The sequence below is a fragment of the Nomascus leucogenys genome, chromosome 19 (assembly GCF_006542625.1).
Source record: "Nomascus leucogenys isolate Asia chromosome 19, Asia_NLE_v1, whole genome shotgun sequence".
NCBI classification, from domain to species: domain Eukaryota; kingdom Metazoa; phylum Chordata; class Mammalia; order Primates; family Hylobatidae; genus Nomascus; species Nomascus leucogenys.
The window spans coordinates 72,414,915-72,432,672 of NC_044399.1; the positions used below are offsets into that span (position 1 = coordinate 72,414,915).

Consider the following 17,758-nt stretch of genomic DNA (forward strand, 5'->3'; position numbering starts at 1 on the left):
GGATTTGGGAGCATTCAGGACTTCAGATTTTCACATTTAAAATACTCAGCCAGTGAGTATAATGCAAATATTACAAGACTTGAAAGAATCCAAAGTTCAAAACACTTCTGGTTCCAAGCATTTTGTATTTTACTTTAGCAACGCTCAGTTGCCCTGGTATAGGAGCAGGAAAGATAGACGGAGACATTGATCCAAGTTTGGGGTTTTGCCTAGTGGATTCAGCAGGAAGATTGCAGAATAATCAAATCCTTAGTCTGATTCTTGTCTGGGTCAGGAAGGATGAGCAGTCAGGGGGGGCTGACAGACTGACAGGAAAAAAAACCCACAAATAATAGGACTGGAGGACTCTGTGAGGTCAGAGAGGCCTGGTGGTAGCTAGACGGAGGGGAAGGATGCACAGGTTTACTGAGTTATTTGCTGTAATCAGGCACCGTTAAAGGAACTCATACAGGTTAAGAAATAACATTTACTGTGTGCTTATTGTATGCAAAATACTCAAGTACACGAGAGGGACATTGAGAGCACTGCCCTCCGGGAGCTTCTGGTGTTGGAAGAGGACAGAGGACAGACACATTTAAACGCTTCTGTACAACGCAGGATGGTCAGTGCTGGAAGAGAGATGAACAAGGCACTACGGAGCCCAGAGGAGGGCCACTGTGCAGCCAAGGCAGCGTGTTTGAGGCCTAACTCATCTTAGAGTTTGCGAGGCAGGCAGTGTGAGGGCAGGCGTTCTGCCCATAGTGTGGGCAGAGGCAGAGGGTTTGAAGGGAGGCAGCAGGCAGGAGAGTGGCGAGGAGTTGAAGGCAGCAGTGCGTGAATGGATGTCTCTTCATATCAGTCAGTATGCAGAAATCTACGTAACAGTTGTGTTTTATTTTATATTTTAACTATGTAAATTACCTTTTGAACATTTATATTGTTTCCAGTTTTTTTCTGTCAGGAGCACAATTGAATAAAATCTCTTCGAAGCTGTATCTTTATACACGTTTACTTATTTTCTTAGAACCAATTTCTGCAAGTAGAATTGTGGGTCAAAGGATATAAACATTTTAAAGATTTAAAAAACATGGCCGGGTGCGGTGGCTCACGCCTGTAATCTCAGCATGTTGGGAGGCCGAGGCGGGTGGATCACGAGGTCAGGAGATCAAGACCATCCTGGCTAACACGATGAAACCCCGTCTCTACTAAAAAACAAAAAATTAGCCGGGCGTGGTGGCGGGCGCCTGTTAGTCCCAGCTACTTCGGAGGCTGAGGCAGGAGAATGGCGTGAACCCGGAGGCGGAGCTTGCAGTGAGCCGAGATCGCACCACTGCACTCCAGCCTGGGCGACAGAGCGAGACTCTGTCTCAAAAAAAGAAAAAAAACATAATTTGGCCTCCTGGGAAATGATACCAATTAACCAGCTAACCTCGCCAGCAGTATACACACCTAAATGCCCATTCTCCTGAGGCTTTACCAACTCAAGAGTATTTTATATTTTACTTCTGACTTTGAGTTGTTTGGTGAAATTTATGTCAATTTGCTTTTTGTTGTTGTTGTTTTTCTAAGACAGGGTCTCATTCTGTTGCCCATGCTGGAGTGTAGTGGTATGATCATGGCTCACTGCAGCCTCGACCTCCCAGGCTCAAGCAATACGCCCACCTCAGCCTTCAGAGTAGCTGGGACCACAGGCGTGCACCACCACGTCCAACTAATGTCTGCATGTTTTGTAGAGACAGCATCTCCCTATGTTGCCCAGGAGCAACCCCTGGGCTCAAGTGATCCTCCTCCCTTGGCCTCCCCACGTGCCAGGATTACAGGCATGAGCCACTGTGCCCAGCCAATTTGCATTTCTTTTTTTTTTTTTTTTTTTTTTTGAGACAGTGTCTCACACTATCTCCCAGGCTGGCATGCAATGGCACAATCATGGCTTACTGTAACTTTGAACTCCTGGGCCTCATGATCCTTCTGTCTCAGCCTCCTTAGTAGCTGAGACTACAGGCACATGCAACCACACCTGGCTAATTGTTGTTGTTGTTGAGACGGGGTCTTGCTATGTTGCCCAGGCTGATCTTGAACTCCTGGGCTCGAGAGCCTCCTACCTCGGCCTCCCAAAGTGCTGAGATTATAGGTGCCAGCCCTGGTGCCCAGCCCCAATTTGCATTTCAATGAGACTTTTTCCCCCCCCTCTCTCCTAGGGGAAACTGGCTCTGGGAAGACAACTCAGATCCCTCAGTACCTGTATGAAGGAGGGATCAGCCGCCAGGGTATCATTGCTGTGACCCAGCCTCGTCGAGTAGCTGCCATCTCTCTTGCTACTAGAGTCTCAGATGAGAAGAGAACTGAACTCGGGAAGCTGGTATCTGGTTCCTTCTTTACTATTAGTACTTCTTGACTAAACAGCTCTCTCCCCATGCCCACTGCCTTTTATTTTTCTAAACAAGACTTCTTTTACATAATGAGCTACTTTCTTGCCTATTCTTCCGAGAGTTCTTTACTGGCTCCTGAGAGATCAGGGGCTCTGTTGGTCCCATGTGCTTTGGTCCCATGTGCTTTGCTTTCAAAATCTGTCATCAAGTTGGTTAAATTAGTTGTTTTCCTTGAACATCTTAAGCCTTCAGTAACCTCTGTTAACTCTCTTATCTATATATCTTTCTAGAAAAATTGTAAGCATTATGCCAGTGTATATGTGAGTATTGAGAATGAGTCTCAGAACTGTATATAAGACAGATTTATTTGTGTGTGTGTACTCATTTCATGTAAAAATATCTTAGATGTCTTTTCATATCTGTACATAGCTTCACATGAAACTTTTTTTTTTTTTGGAGACAGTCTTGCTCTGTCACCCAGGCTGGAGTGCAGTGGCGCAATCTTGGCTCACTGCAACCTCCGCCTCCCGAGTTCAAGCAATTCTCCTGCCTCAGCCTCCAGAGTAGCTGGGATTACAGGTGCCCGCCACCACACCCGGCTAATTTTTGTATTTTTTAGTAGAGACAGGGTTTGAGCATGTTGGTCAGGCTGGTCTCATACTCCTGACCTCGTGATCCGCCTGCCTTGGCCTCCCAAAGTGCTGCTATTACAGGTGTGAGCCACTGCGCCCGGCCCACATGAAACTATTAAATATCTTGAGGTAGAAGATTAATGTTTTTTGTTTGTTTGTTTGTTTGTTTTGAGACGGAGTCGCTCTGTCGCCCAGGCTGGAGTGCAGTGGTACGATCTCGGCTCACTGTAAGCTCTGCCTCCCAGGTTCACGCCATTCTCCTGCCTCAGCCTCCCAAGTAGCTGGGACTACAGGCACCTGCCACCACGCCCAGCTAATTTTTTGTATTTTTAGTGAGACAGGGTTTCACCGTGTTAGCCAGGATGGTCTCGATCTCCTGACCTCGTGATCCGCCCGCCTCGGCCTCCCAAAGTGCTAGTATTACAGGCGTGAGCCACCGCACCCAGCCAGGTAGAAGGTTAATTTTAAATATTCCTTGTAATGGTTATATTAACTGCAGTTAAAGTAAACTTGACCATCGTCTCTCTCAAAAGCTAGACTGCATGCTTCCCAAGGGAGTGGGAAGCGCTGGTGTTGGTCTTGTTCACTGTGGTAGTGCAAGTGCCCAACTTAGTGCCAGACACAGTGGGTGCTCAAGAAATGTTTGATGACTGATTAAATTGTTTCCCTGCACAGGTTGGCTATACAGTGCGCTTTGATGACGTCACCTCAGAAGACACCAGGATCAAGTTTCTGACAGATGGCATGCTTCTGCGTGAAGCAATTTCAGACTCTTTGCTTCGGAAGTACAGCTGCATCATTTTGGATGAGGCTCACGAACGGACTATCCACACAGATGTGCTCTTTGGAGTGGTGAAAGCTGCACAGAAGAGAAGAAAGGAACTAGGGAAACTTCCCCTGAAAGTATGAGGGAAACTTCCTCTGAAAGTATGAGGGAAACTTCCCCTGAAAGTATGTGTAACACACGGAAGGAAACAGGCCTGGCCGGGCGCAGTGGCTCACGCCTGTAATCCCAGCACTCTGGGAGGCTGAGGCAGGTGGATCACCTGAGGTCAGGAGTTCGAGACCAGCCTGGCCAACATGGTGAAACCCCGTCTCTACTAAAAATACAAAAATTAGCCAGGCGTGATGGCGCATGCCTGTCGTTGCAGCTACTCGGGAGGTTAAGGCAGGAGAGTCACTTGAATCTGGGAGGCAGAAGTTGCAGTGAGCCGACATCATGCCACTGCACTCCAGCCTGGGCAACAAGACTGAAATTCCATCTCGATTTTTTATTTATTTATTTATTTTTTTAGACAGAGTCTTGCTCTGTCGCCCAGGCTGGAGTGCAGTGGCACAATCTCAGCTCACTGCAAGCTCCGCCTCCTGGGTTCATGCCATTCTCCTGCCTCAGCCTCCCGAGTAGCTGGGACTACAGGCACCCGCCACCACGCCTGGCCAATTTTTTGTATTTTTAGTAGAGACGGGGTTTCACTGTGTTAGCCAGGAGGGTCTCAATCTCCTGACCTCATGATCCACCTGTCTCGGCCTCCCGAAGTGCTGGGATTACAGGCGTGAGCCACCGCACCCAGTGAAACTCCGTCTCCCAAAAAAAAAAAAAGGAAAGGAAAGGAAAGGAAACAGGCCTGTGTGCTTTAGCAGGGTGTTTTCCTCTGCCTGTTCTGCTGAGAGCCTTGGAAGAAAGTTAAATATGATGGGGGTGGCACAGGCCTCAATCATCTGCTTTTGGGGCTTGAGAGGGACACGGAAAGGCCGTCCCACTGTTTGTTTCTGGTCCTCCTCTTCGTTCTCTTATGCAGGTGATTGTGATGTCAGCTACAATGGATGTGGACCTGTTCTCTCAGTATTTCAACGGCGCCCCCGTCCTCTACCTAGAGGGTCGGCAGCATCCGATCCAGGTGTTTTACACCAAACAGCCTCAGAATGATTACCTGCATGCCGCGCTTGTCTCCGTCTTCCAGATCCACCAGGTATGGTGCTGGGGGCAAATTCCTGAAAAGTTCTCTTTTATCTTGCAAGTTGGTAGTGAGAACATTGAGCCTTGAAAAGGAAAGCTACTGAATAAAACAACTTTGTGAATTGTGTCATCAAGATGAATAAGGGGGCCATGTGCAGTGGCTCACGCCTGTGATCCCTGCACTTTGGGAGGCCAGGGCAGGTGGATCACCTGAGGTCAGGAGTTCAAGACCAGCCTGGCCAACATGGTGAAACCCTGTCTCTACTAAAAATACAAAAATTAGCTGGGCATGATGGCGGGTGCCTGTAATCCCAGCTACTCGGGATGCTGAGGTGGGAGAATCGCCTGAACCCGGGAGGCGGAGGTTGCAATGAGAGGAGATTGCACCACTGCACTCCAGCCTGGGCGACAGAGGGAGACTCCGTCTGGAAAAAAAAAAAAAAAAACGCACAATGAATAAGGAGTTCATTTGTTGTGTCTGGATTTTTATCCTTTATTTATGATATCTCTGATTTTCATTGAAAAGAAAAATTATTCAGCTCTGACCAGCAGCTTTCTTACACTGAGCCAGAAAATTTCCATGTTAAAGCAGTAGCTTACCAACTTTTCTTGATTATAACCGCCATTAAGAAGTACTTTTGGCTGGGCGTGGTGGCTCACGCCTGTAATCCCAGCACTTTGGGAAGCCGAGGTGGGTGGATCACGAAGTCAGGAGATCAAGACACTCCTGACTAACACGGTGAAACCCCGTCTGTACTAAAAATACAAAAATTAGCCGGGCATGGTGGCGGGCGCCTGTAGTCCCAGCTACTCGGGAGACTGAGGCAGGAGAATGGCGTGAACCTAGGAGGCGGAGCTTGCAGTGAGCTGAGATCGCGCTACTGCACTCCAGCCTGGGTGACAGAGTGAGACGCTGTCTCAAAAAAAAAAAAAGGTACTTTTTCTTTTGCAACCCAGTACGCTATACATATAACTGAAATAAGTCTATGAAACACTGCTTCTGGCCAGGCATGGTGGCTCACACCTGTAATCTCAATGCTTTGGGAGGCTAAAGCAGGAGTATCACTTGATTCCAGGAGTTCAAGACCAGTCTGACAACATAGTAAAACCCTGTCTCTATAAAAAATTATAAAAATTATTTTTTAAAGAAGAAATACTGTGTCTTTTACTATATGTAGGGTACTCTGATATTTTGTACCTCATTTAAAGAAAATGTTGGCTGGGCACAGTAGCTCACACCTGTAATCCTAGCACTTTGGGAAGCAGAGGTGGGTAGGATTGCTTGAGCTCAAGAGTTTGAGACCAGCCTGGGCAACATAGCAAGACCTCATCTCTATTAAAAATAAAACAGTCAGCCAGGTGTGGTGGTGCACGCCTGTAGTCCGAGCTACTTGGGATGCTGAGGTAGGAGGATCACTTAAGCCTGGAAGATTTTAAGGCTGCAGTGAACTATGATCACCGCACTTCAGCCTGGGAGACAGAGCAAGATCCTATCACAAAAAAAGAAAAAGTTGACATTGGCCCAATAATGGGTTGCAACTTAGAGTTTCTTTTTTTTTAAACTATATTAGGAGAATATTTAAAAATATTTTCTCATTTTATTAAACATTTACTTCAAAAATTTGAATCATTAAGTCACTTTTATTTAATTTGTATAAAATTTAATGTTTTTACCTTCCTATTAGCTTTCTGAGAAAATCCAGAGGCAAACTTTTAAAATTAATTTTTCTTTAATTAATCTACTTATTTAGAGACAGGGTCTCATTCTGTCACCCAGGCTGGAGCACAGTGGCATAATCAGAACTCACTACAGCCTCCATCTCCTGGGCTCAAGCAGTCCTCCTGCCTTTGCCTCCTGAGTAGCTGGAACTATAGGCACACACCACTACACCTGGCTAATTTTCCTTTATGTTTTGTAGAGACAAGGTCTTGCTTTGTTGCCCAGGCTGGTCTCAAACTCCTGGTCTCAAGTGATTTTCCCGACTCAGCCTCCCAAAGCACTGGGATTGCAGATGTGAGAAACCGTGCCTGGTCAATTTTTATTTTAAAATAAGTGATGCCTATGGGGTTTAAAGTTTTAAAAAGTCAAGGAGTTTACAGTAAAAGGCTTACAATAAAAGAATAGCAGTTGTTTTTACTTCAAACATCCCAGATTTCTGCTGTTTAGGGCACCTACTTTCAATCTCGACATATTGCTTTCGTATTTCCAAACTACCTTGCTTTGACCACTATTTCTTGAGTTATGGGTATCAGGCATCATATGCTAATTTCTTACCATGGTGACAAGAGTTAGAATGCCCCTCCCCAACCCCCTTTATCTCCAGCCTCTAGACAGTTCTATCATGTTTTTGTTTAGGTTTTTGTTTTTGAGGCAGGATCTTGCTATGTTGCCCAGGCTGGTCGGGAACTCCTGGGCTCAAGCAATCCTCCCACCTCGGCACTGGTAGTAGCTAGGACTACATGCTTGCACCCCTGTGTCTGGCCTATTATGATGCTTTCTGAGTCCGGTATCAATGCTAACAATATTATGACCACACATTGCTAGTGGCACACCATCATCCCTATACCTTGTTTCTTGAACAACACCGTTGTGCAAACTTTCTGGGTAGCTCTGGCTCATTTTTTCCCAAATATTCCAACATCTCTCATATGCCAATCGTGTATAGTTCTGTGTTCAAGCACAGTCTGTCTTTTCAGAGTCCCTTATGCTGCTGTTCCAGTTGGGGCAGGTGGCTCTCCTCGGCCTTTGTGCAGTTGTCATCTTGACTCTTCCCTTTGTCACCATTTTCCCACGGTGAAGCCCATGGCTTCCCAGTCTCCTGGCCATCCTGGGTGGGAGAGGGAGCTGGAGGGTTTGACCACACTATACTCAGACTTTGAACCAATCCCTGAGTTTTCACTCTCCTACAACTTAATTTGTAGTTTCCTCCCTCCAGCCAAGTCATCCAGCCCCTTTCCCCTCTCTCTTCCAAAGTGAGTTGAGCCTCCTCATCTCTCATTGCCTTTTCTTTCTGAGACAGTAGCCTTTACTATTGTTTTCCTAGTGTTTGGGGAAGAAGTCTGCCTTGTTCAACTGCAGAAAGCAAATGAGAATTTTTCATGAATGTTGGCTGCTGGTGCATTAGGTTACCACTGGCTTTGATGAATTCTCCCGCTGATGAGGTTTTGACTGTTTTAGATTTTATCCTGTCTGTGTATACCTCTGAACATTTGTTCTGTTAATACTGGGCTGAAAAAAAAGTACACATTAAAAAATACCTATTTTTACATATATACATAAACATACATATAATTATTAACATTTTTTTCTATTTATTTTGCCATTAGGCACTTTTTTTTTTTTTTTTTTTTTTTTGAGATGGAGTCTCACTGTGTCACCCAGGCTGGAGTGCAGTGACATGAGCTCGGCTCACTGCAACCTCTACCTCCCAGGTTCAGGTGATTCTGGTGCCTCAGCCTCCTGAGTACCTGGGATCACACCTAGCTAACTTTTGTATTTTTAATAGAGATGGGATTTCAGTGTGTTGGACAGGCTGGTCTCAAACTGCTGACCTCAACCCATTTGCCTGCCTCAGCCTCCCAAAGTGCTGGGGTTACAGCCATGAGCCACTACGCCCAGTCCATCAAGCACTTTATTTTATTTTTTTTTTGAGATGGAGTCTCGCTCTGTCACCCAGGTTGGAGTGCAGTGATACAATCTCGGCTCACTGCAATCTCCGCCTCCCATGTTCAAGTGATTCTTCTGCCTCAGCCTACTGAGTAGCTGGGATTATAGGCGTGCGCCACCACACCTGGCTAATTTTTTGTATTTTTAGTAGAGACACGGTTTCACCATGTTGGTCAAGCTGGTCTCGAACTCCTGACCTCAGGTGATCTGGCCGCCTCAGCGTCCCAAAGTGTCAAGCACTTTACATCAAACAAATTAATATATCTGATCAGAAATCAAAGAAAAATCAGGGCATTAGGTATGTCATTCACACTTGGGTGTTGTTCCCTTTGAAACCTCAGTATCTCAAGCAGTTGTCCAAGTATAGTGTATGTTTTGGGGCGTGTGAAAGTGCTTTTGATGGCATCATTCATGAAAGGCTCCTTTTCCAGCATGGCTGCACCTGTTCATTTCCATGGATTAGGATTTCCCCAAGTTGCCTTCTGTTTTGTCAACTTCATTTTTCAAGATGCTTATGAAAGGAAGGAAGCTTCATGCAGATTTTATTTGCTTGCCTGATTATGCTTTTCATGGTATTGTTCTTGTTAGAAAAAACAATCTGATGATTTTCCTTCAAAATGTCATCACTTGGCCTATAAACATAGCTGGCTAACTCCTATATATTGCAGTTTTGTTTTTTGTGTTTTTGAGTCAGGTTCTCATTCTGTCGCCCAGGCTGGAGTGCAGTGGCATGTGCCACCACCCCTGACCAATTAAAAAAAAAGTGTTTTGTAGAGATGGGATCTTGCTGCGTTGCCCAGGCTGGTCACAAACTCCTGGCTGCAAACGATCCTCCCACCTCGGCCTCCCAAAGTGCTGGGTTTACAGGCGTGAGCCATCACACCCAGCCTGTTACCATTTACGCACTGCTGGTAAGGGTTGTCTCCAGCCTCATTTACATTTCCATAGTTAAGAGAAATAACTCTGGGAAACATCATCAATCACCATTGTCTTTTTCTGTGCAAGCTGCAGTTCTATCAATGCCTAGTAAACCCACTGTCCCTTTTTTACAGGAAGCCCCTTCTTCACAGGACATCCTGGTGTTCCTCACTGGGCAGGAGGAGATCGAAGCCATGAGCAAGACGTGCCGAGACATTGCAAAGCACCTCCCAGACGGCTGCCCTGCGATGCTGGTCCTTCCTCTCTACGCCTCCCTGCCCTATGCACAGCAGCTCCGAGTCTTCCAAGGGGCCCCAAAGGTGAGTGCACGACCTCTTCTGTCCAGCCCTATTCTGGGCACCCAGACGGATCCACCAGTGAGGTCTGTGTACCTATTACCAGGCTCCAGATAAGGTGTATGGGATGGGATACCCAGGTGCCAGATCAGCACGTTGAGGAGGCGCAGGAATACAATGCATGGTGACACATACAGCGCTCCTGTGATAGGAGCAGGGAGACAGTTGTTGGGATGAGGGAGAGTATAAACCAAAGCTGCAAGATAAATGAGTGACTTCTAAGGACCAGCATAAATTGCATTTGTCCATAGTGCCATTTATTGTGTGCCTTTGCCGTGCCAGGCACTGTGCTAGCATTTATATCCACTGTCTCTCATCCTCGTGGGAACCGGCAAGGCAGGTTATGATCCCATGGGGATCCTGAGGCCCCAAGAGGGGAAGTAACAATTGCTCAAGGGGGCGCATAGTAAGTCACTGGCAGGGCCACGATTCCAACCCACATCTACTTGCTTCTGATTCCTGTGCTTGTTCCACTACATCTCATTGCCTCAAATTGACCTTTAAGACTGCAGCGTCCCCTTCCCCTGCCCAGTTTAATGACCAACCATTAATATTAATGACTGCCATTAATAATGGAGTCATCTTTTCTTGGTCATGAGTGAATTGTGGAAATTAATGGTGAGAATATGTTTGAAGACTTCTGAATCATCCGTGTGTCAATGCGGCTTTTTGGTTTTCTTCCTCCTTTTAGGGCTATCGCAAAGTGATCATTTCAACCAACATCGCTGAAACCTCCATAACCATTACAGGAATAAAATATGTAGTTGACACGGGCATGGTTAAAGCAAAGAAGTATAACCCTGGTGAGAATTTGTAGTTCATGAATGTCTCTCCTGTGTCTAGTGAGCAGCCACTGAAACTGTAGTCCCACAGTTTTCCCCTGTTTCATGTTAGTAACTAACAAATTCAGGTGGCAGGCGCCATGAGTGAGATGACCTACACTCCAGGTCCGCAAAGGAGTCCCGAGGCGGGTATGTGAGACAGGAAGTAGAGGCAGGAAAGGAGAGCCCAGGTTGAGCAGACCTTGGCACACAGGGTCAGGGACCTGGGCAGAGGGCCTGGTACCCATCAGTAGTTGGCTGTAAGGCCAGGGACAGCTGGGTGTCAATCAAAGGCTGTCATCATAAACTGTATATATGGCTGGTTTGAGCTCCCAGGTTTCTCAGGAAGGAACCAGATCTCCTGGCTGAGGTGAGCCATGAAGGAGCACTGGCTTCTGCTAAGAAGGTGCAGTGGGGAGCTAACTTCAGGTCATCTTGACTCATGTCTGTTTTATACTTCGCTTTATTCCACAGAGGATTTGAGGCCACTGAAATTATTGCTCCCAGTTATGGAACTGAAATGCTCTAGTAAACATTCAAGGGTCCTGACTTCCACAGATGTATCTTTTTGAGATGACATAGGTGAAAGAGCTTGGGTCTCCAGTGCCTGGCTAGGAATACACCTTTATCAAGAAAATGAACCTCATTTACTGCTAGAAAACAGACATCACATTATTTCTTTTTTTTTTTTGAGACGGAGTCTTGCTCTGTCACCCAGGCTGGAGTGCAGTGGCCCGATCTCGGCTCACTGCAAGCTCCGCCTCCCGGGTTCACGCCATTCTCCTGCCTCAGCCTCTCCGAGTAGATGGGACTACAGGCGCCCGCCACCACGCCCGGCTAATTTTTTTGTATTTTTAGTAGAGACGGGGTTTCACTATGGTCTCGATCTCCTGACCTCGTGATCCGCCCGCCTCGGCCTCCCAAAGTGCTGGGATTACAAGCGTGAGCCACCGCGCCCGGCCGACATCACATTATTTCTGTCTTACAACAGAACTGGGAGGGAGGATAAAGCACACAAGTGATTTGAGGCATTTAATTTCGTAGTCATCGATTGATAGTATGACCCCCATCCTAGTTTGCTGAAACTGTCCCAGTTTTAGCACCCAAAGTCCCACATCCCAGGAAACCCTCTGTCCCAAGCAAACTGGAGGGGTTGGCCGTCCTACCATCTAAGGCAAGACCTCAGAAACTACTCTTCTCACCCCTTGCTGCATGCGTGAGGTTTTTCTGATGTTTTTGTCACAGATTTCACACTGGGCTTATTGCAAAGCCTTGTTTCACTAGGGCCAAACCGCTGCGGAGCAGCCAAGTTTTGTGCTGTCCATTGTGCTAGCCTTGAGGTTCTCTGGACCCCTGTGTTGCTGAAAGAACCACTGGTGTGCTTCTTTTTATCAACACTGTAGAAAGAGTTTGTTCATGTGATGAAGCACTAATGGGGCTCACTCTCCGTCCAGACAGTGGTCTTGAGGTGTTAGCAGTGCAGCGGGTATCGAAGACGCAGGCTTGGCAGCGCACAGGGAGGGCTGGCAGAGAGGACAGTGGCATCTGTTACCGGCTCTACACGGAGGAGGAGTTTGAGAAGTTTGATAAGATGACCGTGCCAGAGATCCAGAGGTAGGCGCCAGTTGCTCCTACACTGCTGCTGTTAGTCCCCATGTCTCCTGCTTGCCCAGAGCTGCAGTTTTTACTCACACTCCTCCATGAGGGGTTCTGACTCAATGGCAGAGGGATCAGGTCATGACCCTGGTCTCACGCTCTTCACAGGTGTAACCTGGCCAGTGTGATGCTTCAGCTTCTAGCAATGAAAGTCCCAAATGTGCTCACCTTTGACTTCATGTCCAAGCCATCTCCAGGTAAGTGAAATCCACAGTTTTGCAGAAGGTAGGTGAGGAGACAAACAACAACAAACGGACACTTCCAAAAAAATTAAGTATTTTGGTCATCTCATTTTGTTTATTTAATTTTGTGGATAACAACGTTAGTTATTAGAGAAGCATCTGAAAATCATGAAATGATAGATACATTGATTGACTTTTAAAGAGACAGGGTCTCACTGTGTGGCCCAGGTGGAGGTGCAGTGACTATTCACAGGCTCCATCACAGCCTCCAACTCCTGGGCTCCACCGATCCCCCCACCTCAGCCTCCCAAGTAGCTGGGACCACAGGCATGTGCCAATGCTCCTAGCTATGAAACGATAGATTCTGTACTATCAGCACCATCAGTAAGGTTCCTTGACCTCTGGAACCAGTGAAGGTCATCATGCGAGTCCTTGGGATACTACAGAAATGTAATGAAATTGTACTTTCATCAGCACAGGGACTGCAGAGACTATATTTCTTTGCCTTTAACTGGAATTTGATCAGTCTCTCCTGTTCATTAGTAATTTCTCTACAGAAGAAGAAAACAATTGGAAATCTTTATGATAGTGGCTTTGGCACCTGGCCTCTCATCAATGCACCATTTTCCTTTTCTTTTTTTTTGCCCCCCCCCCCCACCCCTTCTTAAGGAATGCAATTGGTTTAAAAAAGAAAGAAAGAAAACACAAAGTCACCAATTGATGTGTATAGAAGAGTCCTGCCCTGATCCTCAGGTTCATAGTTTTCTTCCCCTAGAACAACCACTGGAACCATTTTCTAGTAGACTTCTAGAGCAAATGTATGCATACGTGAGTGTATGTAATGTGTTTATAATTTTATTTATTTATTTATTTATTTTTGAGACAGGGTCTCACTCTGGTTGTCCAGGCTGGAGTGCAGTGGCGCATTCTCAGCTCACTGCAGCCTCAACCTCCCAGGCTCAGGTGATTCTCCCACATCAGCTTCCCGAGTAGCTGGGACTACAGGTGTGAGCCACCAAGCCCCTGCTGTAGTATGTTTTTGTGTTTGTTTTTTTTTGAGACAGGGTCTCGCTGTGTTGCCCAGGCTGGAGTATAGTGGTGAGATCCCAGCTCACTGCAACCTCTGCCTGCCGGGTTCAAGTGATTCTCCTGCCTCAGCCTCCCGAGTAGCTAGGACTACAGGTGTGCACCACCGTGCCTGGCTAATTTTTGTATTTTTTTGTATAGATCGAGTTTCACTATGTTGACCAGGCTGGTCTTGAACTCCTGACCTCAGGTGGTCCGCCCACCTCAGTCTCCCAAAGTGCTAGGATTACAGGCGTGAGCCACCACACTTGGCCTGTAGTATGTTTTAAAACACAAATAGCAACACACATTGAGCATTGTTCTGTGCTTTTTTTCTTTCATTGTTAAATCCTTACAAACAAATGAAGAAGATACATAAGGTGTAAGGAATGGTTAAAATCTAACACCTGTGTACCCAGTTGAAGCCCCCAGGACTCCCCTGCCACCCGCTTGCTCTCGCCTCCTTCCACTCCTTTGGGGTACCCACTCTTCCACATTTTGTTTGTAATTGCCTTGCTTTTCTTTACTGTTTTACTATATGTGTATGTATCCCTAAACCACCTGTTGTTTTTAAGTTTATGTTAGTTATTCTTGAGTAAGCTGTTTTCATTCAGCTTGTTCCGTATAGTTTATTTGTGTTGATGCTTTTTCACACTAAGTGCTGTTCCATTCTGTGAATAAACCAAAATGCATTTATCCATCCTTCAATTTATAAATATTGCTTTAAAAAAGCAATGAGAAACACACTGCTTTTTTTCATTTAATACATTTTACAGATCACTCCTTATTGGGATGTATATATTTACTACATCCTTAGAAATGCTTTTTTATTCTTTAATAGTTAATATAGTTACATGGTCCAAAGTTTAAAAAATATAAAATAGTAAATAGTAATAATGTCCTTCTCACCCCCTTGTCTCCCAGCCTCCCAGCTGGCCCCTGAGACAACTGCTATTTCCATTGTTAGGTGTTTGGTTCTGGCGATATGGTCTTTGTGTGATGTATATCTGCAAGTGAAATTCGTAAGTGTAACATTGCTGGGTCAGATGTTATACTTTTAATGTGTATATTCAAAATCTACATACATATTTCCAAATTACAGGTCATTTAAAAAGAGAATTCAGGCTGGGCATGGTGGCTCACACCTGTAATCCTAGCACTTTGGGAGGCCAAGGCGGGCAGATCACCTGAGGTCAAGAATTTGAGACCAGCCTGGCTAACATGGTGAAACCCCGTCTCACTAAAAATACAGAAATTAGCTGGGCGCGGTAGTGGGCGCCTGTGGTCCCAGCTACAGGGGAGGCTGAGGCAGGAGAATCGCTGGAACCCAGGAGGCAGAGGCTGCAATGAGCCGAGATCACGCCATTGCACTTCAGCATGGGCAACAGAGCAAGACTGTCTCAAAAAAGAAAAGGGAATTGAACTGAAGACAGTGATGTCATTCTTTGACAAGTGTGTCAAGGGGGCAGTGGCGGTTATGATTTTTGCTGTTGTTTGATGCAGAGTTATCAAAAGCTCCCAGAAATACTGAACTAGCTGCAACTTCATGTTTTTGGACTTTTGGCTCCTTTTTATGTCTCTGTTTCTTTAGATCACATTCAGGCGGCCATTGCCCAACTGGACCTGTTAGGTGCTCTTGAACATAAGGATGACCAGCTTACCCTGACTCCAATTGGAAGAAAGATGGCAGCATTTCCTTTAGAACCCAAATTTGCCAAAGTAAATGATACCCTCTCCTCGGTCCCCTTTCTGTACATTACAGTTAACTGTCCCAAAGTAGAACCATTTACCCAGTGCTTCTAGATTAATCTCACTTTTTCTCTTACGTAATTACCAACCCCTAGTTTGCAAATAGCCCTAATTTATGTTCAGTGTGGGATTCAAAGATACGAAGCCAAGAGCCCCTACCCACAAGAAATTTGGAACTCTGTAGGGAAGGCAGTCACCTGTTTTATTGAATATTAAAGAGTGAAATAACACTAATGTACATCGCCATGGTTTTAGAAATACCTGCCCTTTAACTCCTTAGAAGGGAAGCTGCAAAAGCAACGTACAGAAATAGTGCATTCTAAAGCTAGGAGAAAGCTGGGTTTACACAATTTTCAATTTTGCTTTGCAGACCATCCTCATGTCCCCCAAATTTCAGTGTACAGAGGAGATCCTGACCATTGTCTCCCTGCTGTCTGTGGACAGCGTCCTCCACAACCCTCCTTCCCGGCGAGAGGAAGTGCAAGGGGTCCGCAAGAAGTTCATATCCAGCGAGGGGGATCACATGACCCTGCTCAATATCTATCGGACCTTCAAAAACCTAGGCGGAAATAAGGTGAGCCTCGTCTTGCTCCTGTTCTCCAGCAGTAGCTGCTTGTCTCTGCTATGTGCTTCCCTTTTTCTACTGAAGCCGTACAAAAAGTACACTTTCACGTTTTGGCTAAATTATCTAAAGAATCACAAAAAGAAAGCCAGACAGCATTTCAGAAATGCTTCAGTACTGGGAGGTTACCAAAGAACTGTCATTCCGGTCTCTGTTCCGAATGTGTTTAACTCAACAAGACTTAAGTGACTCCCAACCCATCAAAACTTAATTGGAACTTAATCAAGTAATATGTCTAATCATGATAGTGTGTACCAATGAATGAGTACTTACTCTGAGCCAAGCCCCATGCTAAGCACTTTTTAATGTATGATCTCATTTATTCAGTAAAGTAATCCTAAGAAATGAGCACTATTATTATTATTTTTTATATTCATGAAACATGTAGTCATGGAAACGAAGCTTCGTGCAGTTGAAAAACTTGCCCAGGGCCAGGCACAGTGTCTCAAGCTTGTAATCCCAGCACTTTGGGAGGCCAGGACAGGTGGATCACTTGAGCCCAGGACTTCCAGACCAGCCTGGCCAACATGGCAAAACCCCGTCTCTACTAAAAATACAAGAATTAGCTGGGCCTGGTTGTGCACACCTGTAGTCCCAGCTACTCGGGAGGCTGAGGCATGAGAATCATTTGAACCTGGGAGGCAGAAGTTGCAGTGAGCCGAGATCGTGCCACTGCACTCCAGCCTAGGTGAACAGAGCGAGACTCTATCTATCTACAAAAAAAGAAAGAAAGAAGAAGCCTTACATAAATTGGGCATTTCTGTTTTGTTTTCTGTGTCTGTTCATATCCTTTGTCCATTTTTCTACTGGGTCATTGGTCTTTTTCTTAATGACTTGTAGAACTTTTAAAATCTATTCTGGAGATTCTAATCATTTATTGGGTATGATGAGACAAATATCCCAATCTGGGAAACTTTAAGTTTTTCTTTAGTTTAAATTATTAACGCTTTTCTTATAGTTCATGTTTTTTGATATAAAGATATTTTCCTACATTCCTTTTTGGCACCTGAAGTTTTTTCTCTGAATTTAACTGTGTTCTAAAAGTGTTGTTATGTTTTCTCTATAGAAATGAGAGGATTGTTAGCTGGGCATGGTGGCATGTGCAGGTAGTTCAAGCTATCTGGGAGGCTGAGGTGGGAGGATTGGTTTGCAGTGAGCTGTGATTGTATCACTGCACTCCAGCCTAGGGAACAGACCAAGACCCCGTCTCTGTGAACAAATAAACAGTGAATGAGTGGATTGTGATATCGCTGTTTCTCCTATTCAGGATTGGTGCAAAGAGAATTTTGTCAACAGCAAGAATATGATGCTGGTAGCAGAAGTCAGAGCACAGCTGAGGGACATCTGCTTAAAGGTATTGTCTGGTCCTAGTGTTCTGTGGGTGACAAAGCTGTCACTTCATTCAAGGTAGAAATTTTGAAATTGCTTATTGCTAGTGATTATAAAAGGATTTCTCATTGTAGAAAATTTCACAAATAAGAAAAAAGGAAGTTACCCACAATTCCACATCTCAGTAGTTTAGCCTATTTCCTAATAGCCTATTTTTATTGTATTTTTTTACATAGCAAATTATATGTATAACTTATATTTGGTTTTATAATCTTTATAAGCATTTTCCAGTGTTAGAATTCTTCATAAGATTTTTTTTAAGTGGGGATATCTGCATTATTTCCTTTTAGATTACCAAACTCGTGTATAGTATTTGACACAATGCAGAAAATAGTGATTTCTAATGTAGAAAGTTTAAAAGTCTCCCATAATCCTGCCCCTCCAGAGATAACGACT

General features: G+C 45.2%; 1 protein-coding gene across 3 annotated transcripts in view; it reads left to right on the forward strand.

The window, feature by feature from the left end:
* DHX33 (DEAH-box helicase 33) overlaps window positions 1–17,758 on the forward strand; it is a 28,635-nt gene that overhangs the window by 3,456 nt on the left and 7,421 nt on the right. Inside the window, exons 2-11 of one of the 3 annotated variants that reach the window (XM_030800178.1) lie at window positions 2,178–2,338; window positions 3,656–3,883; window positions 4,780–4,950; window positions 9,657–9,842; window positions 10,570–10,681; window positions 12,154–12,313; window positions 12,464–12,552; window positions 15,194–15,321; window positions 15,722–15,925; window positions 17,241–17,327. In XM_030800178.1, the coding sequence (XP_030656038.1) occupies window positions 2,178–2,338; window positions 3,656–3,883; window positions 4,780–4,950; window positions 9,657–9,842; window positions 10,570–10,681; window positions 12,154–12,313; window positions 12,464–12,552; window positions 15,194–15,321; window positions 15,722–15,925; window positions 17,241–17,327 (1,526 nt within the window). The remainder of the gene's footprint in view (window positions 1–2,177; window positions 2,339–3,655; window positions 3,884–4,779; window positions 4,951–9,656; window positions 9,843–10,569; window positions 10,682–12,153; window positions 12,314–12,463; window positions 12,553–15,193; window positions 15,322–15,721; window positions 15,926–17,240; window positions 17,328–17,758) is intronic. The other 2 variants (XM_030800180.1, XM_030800179.1) reach the window with 2 other exon arrangements.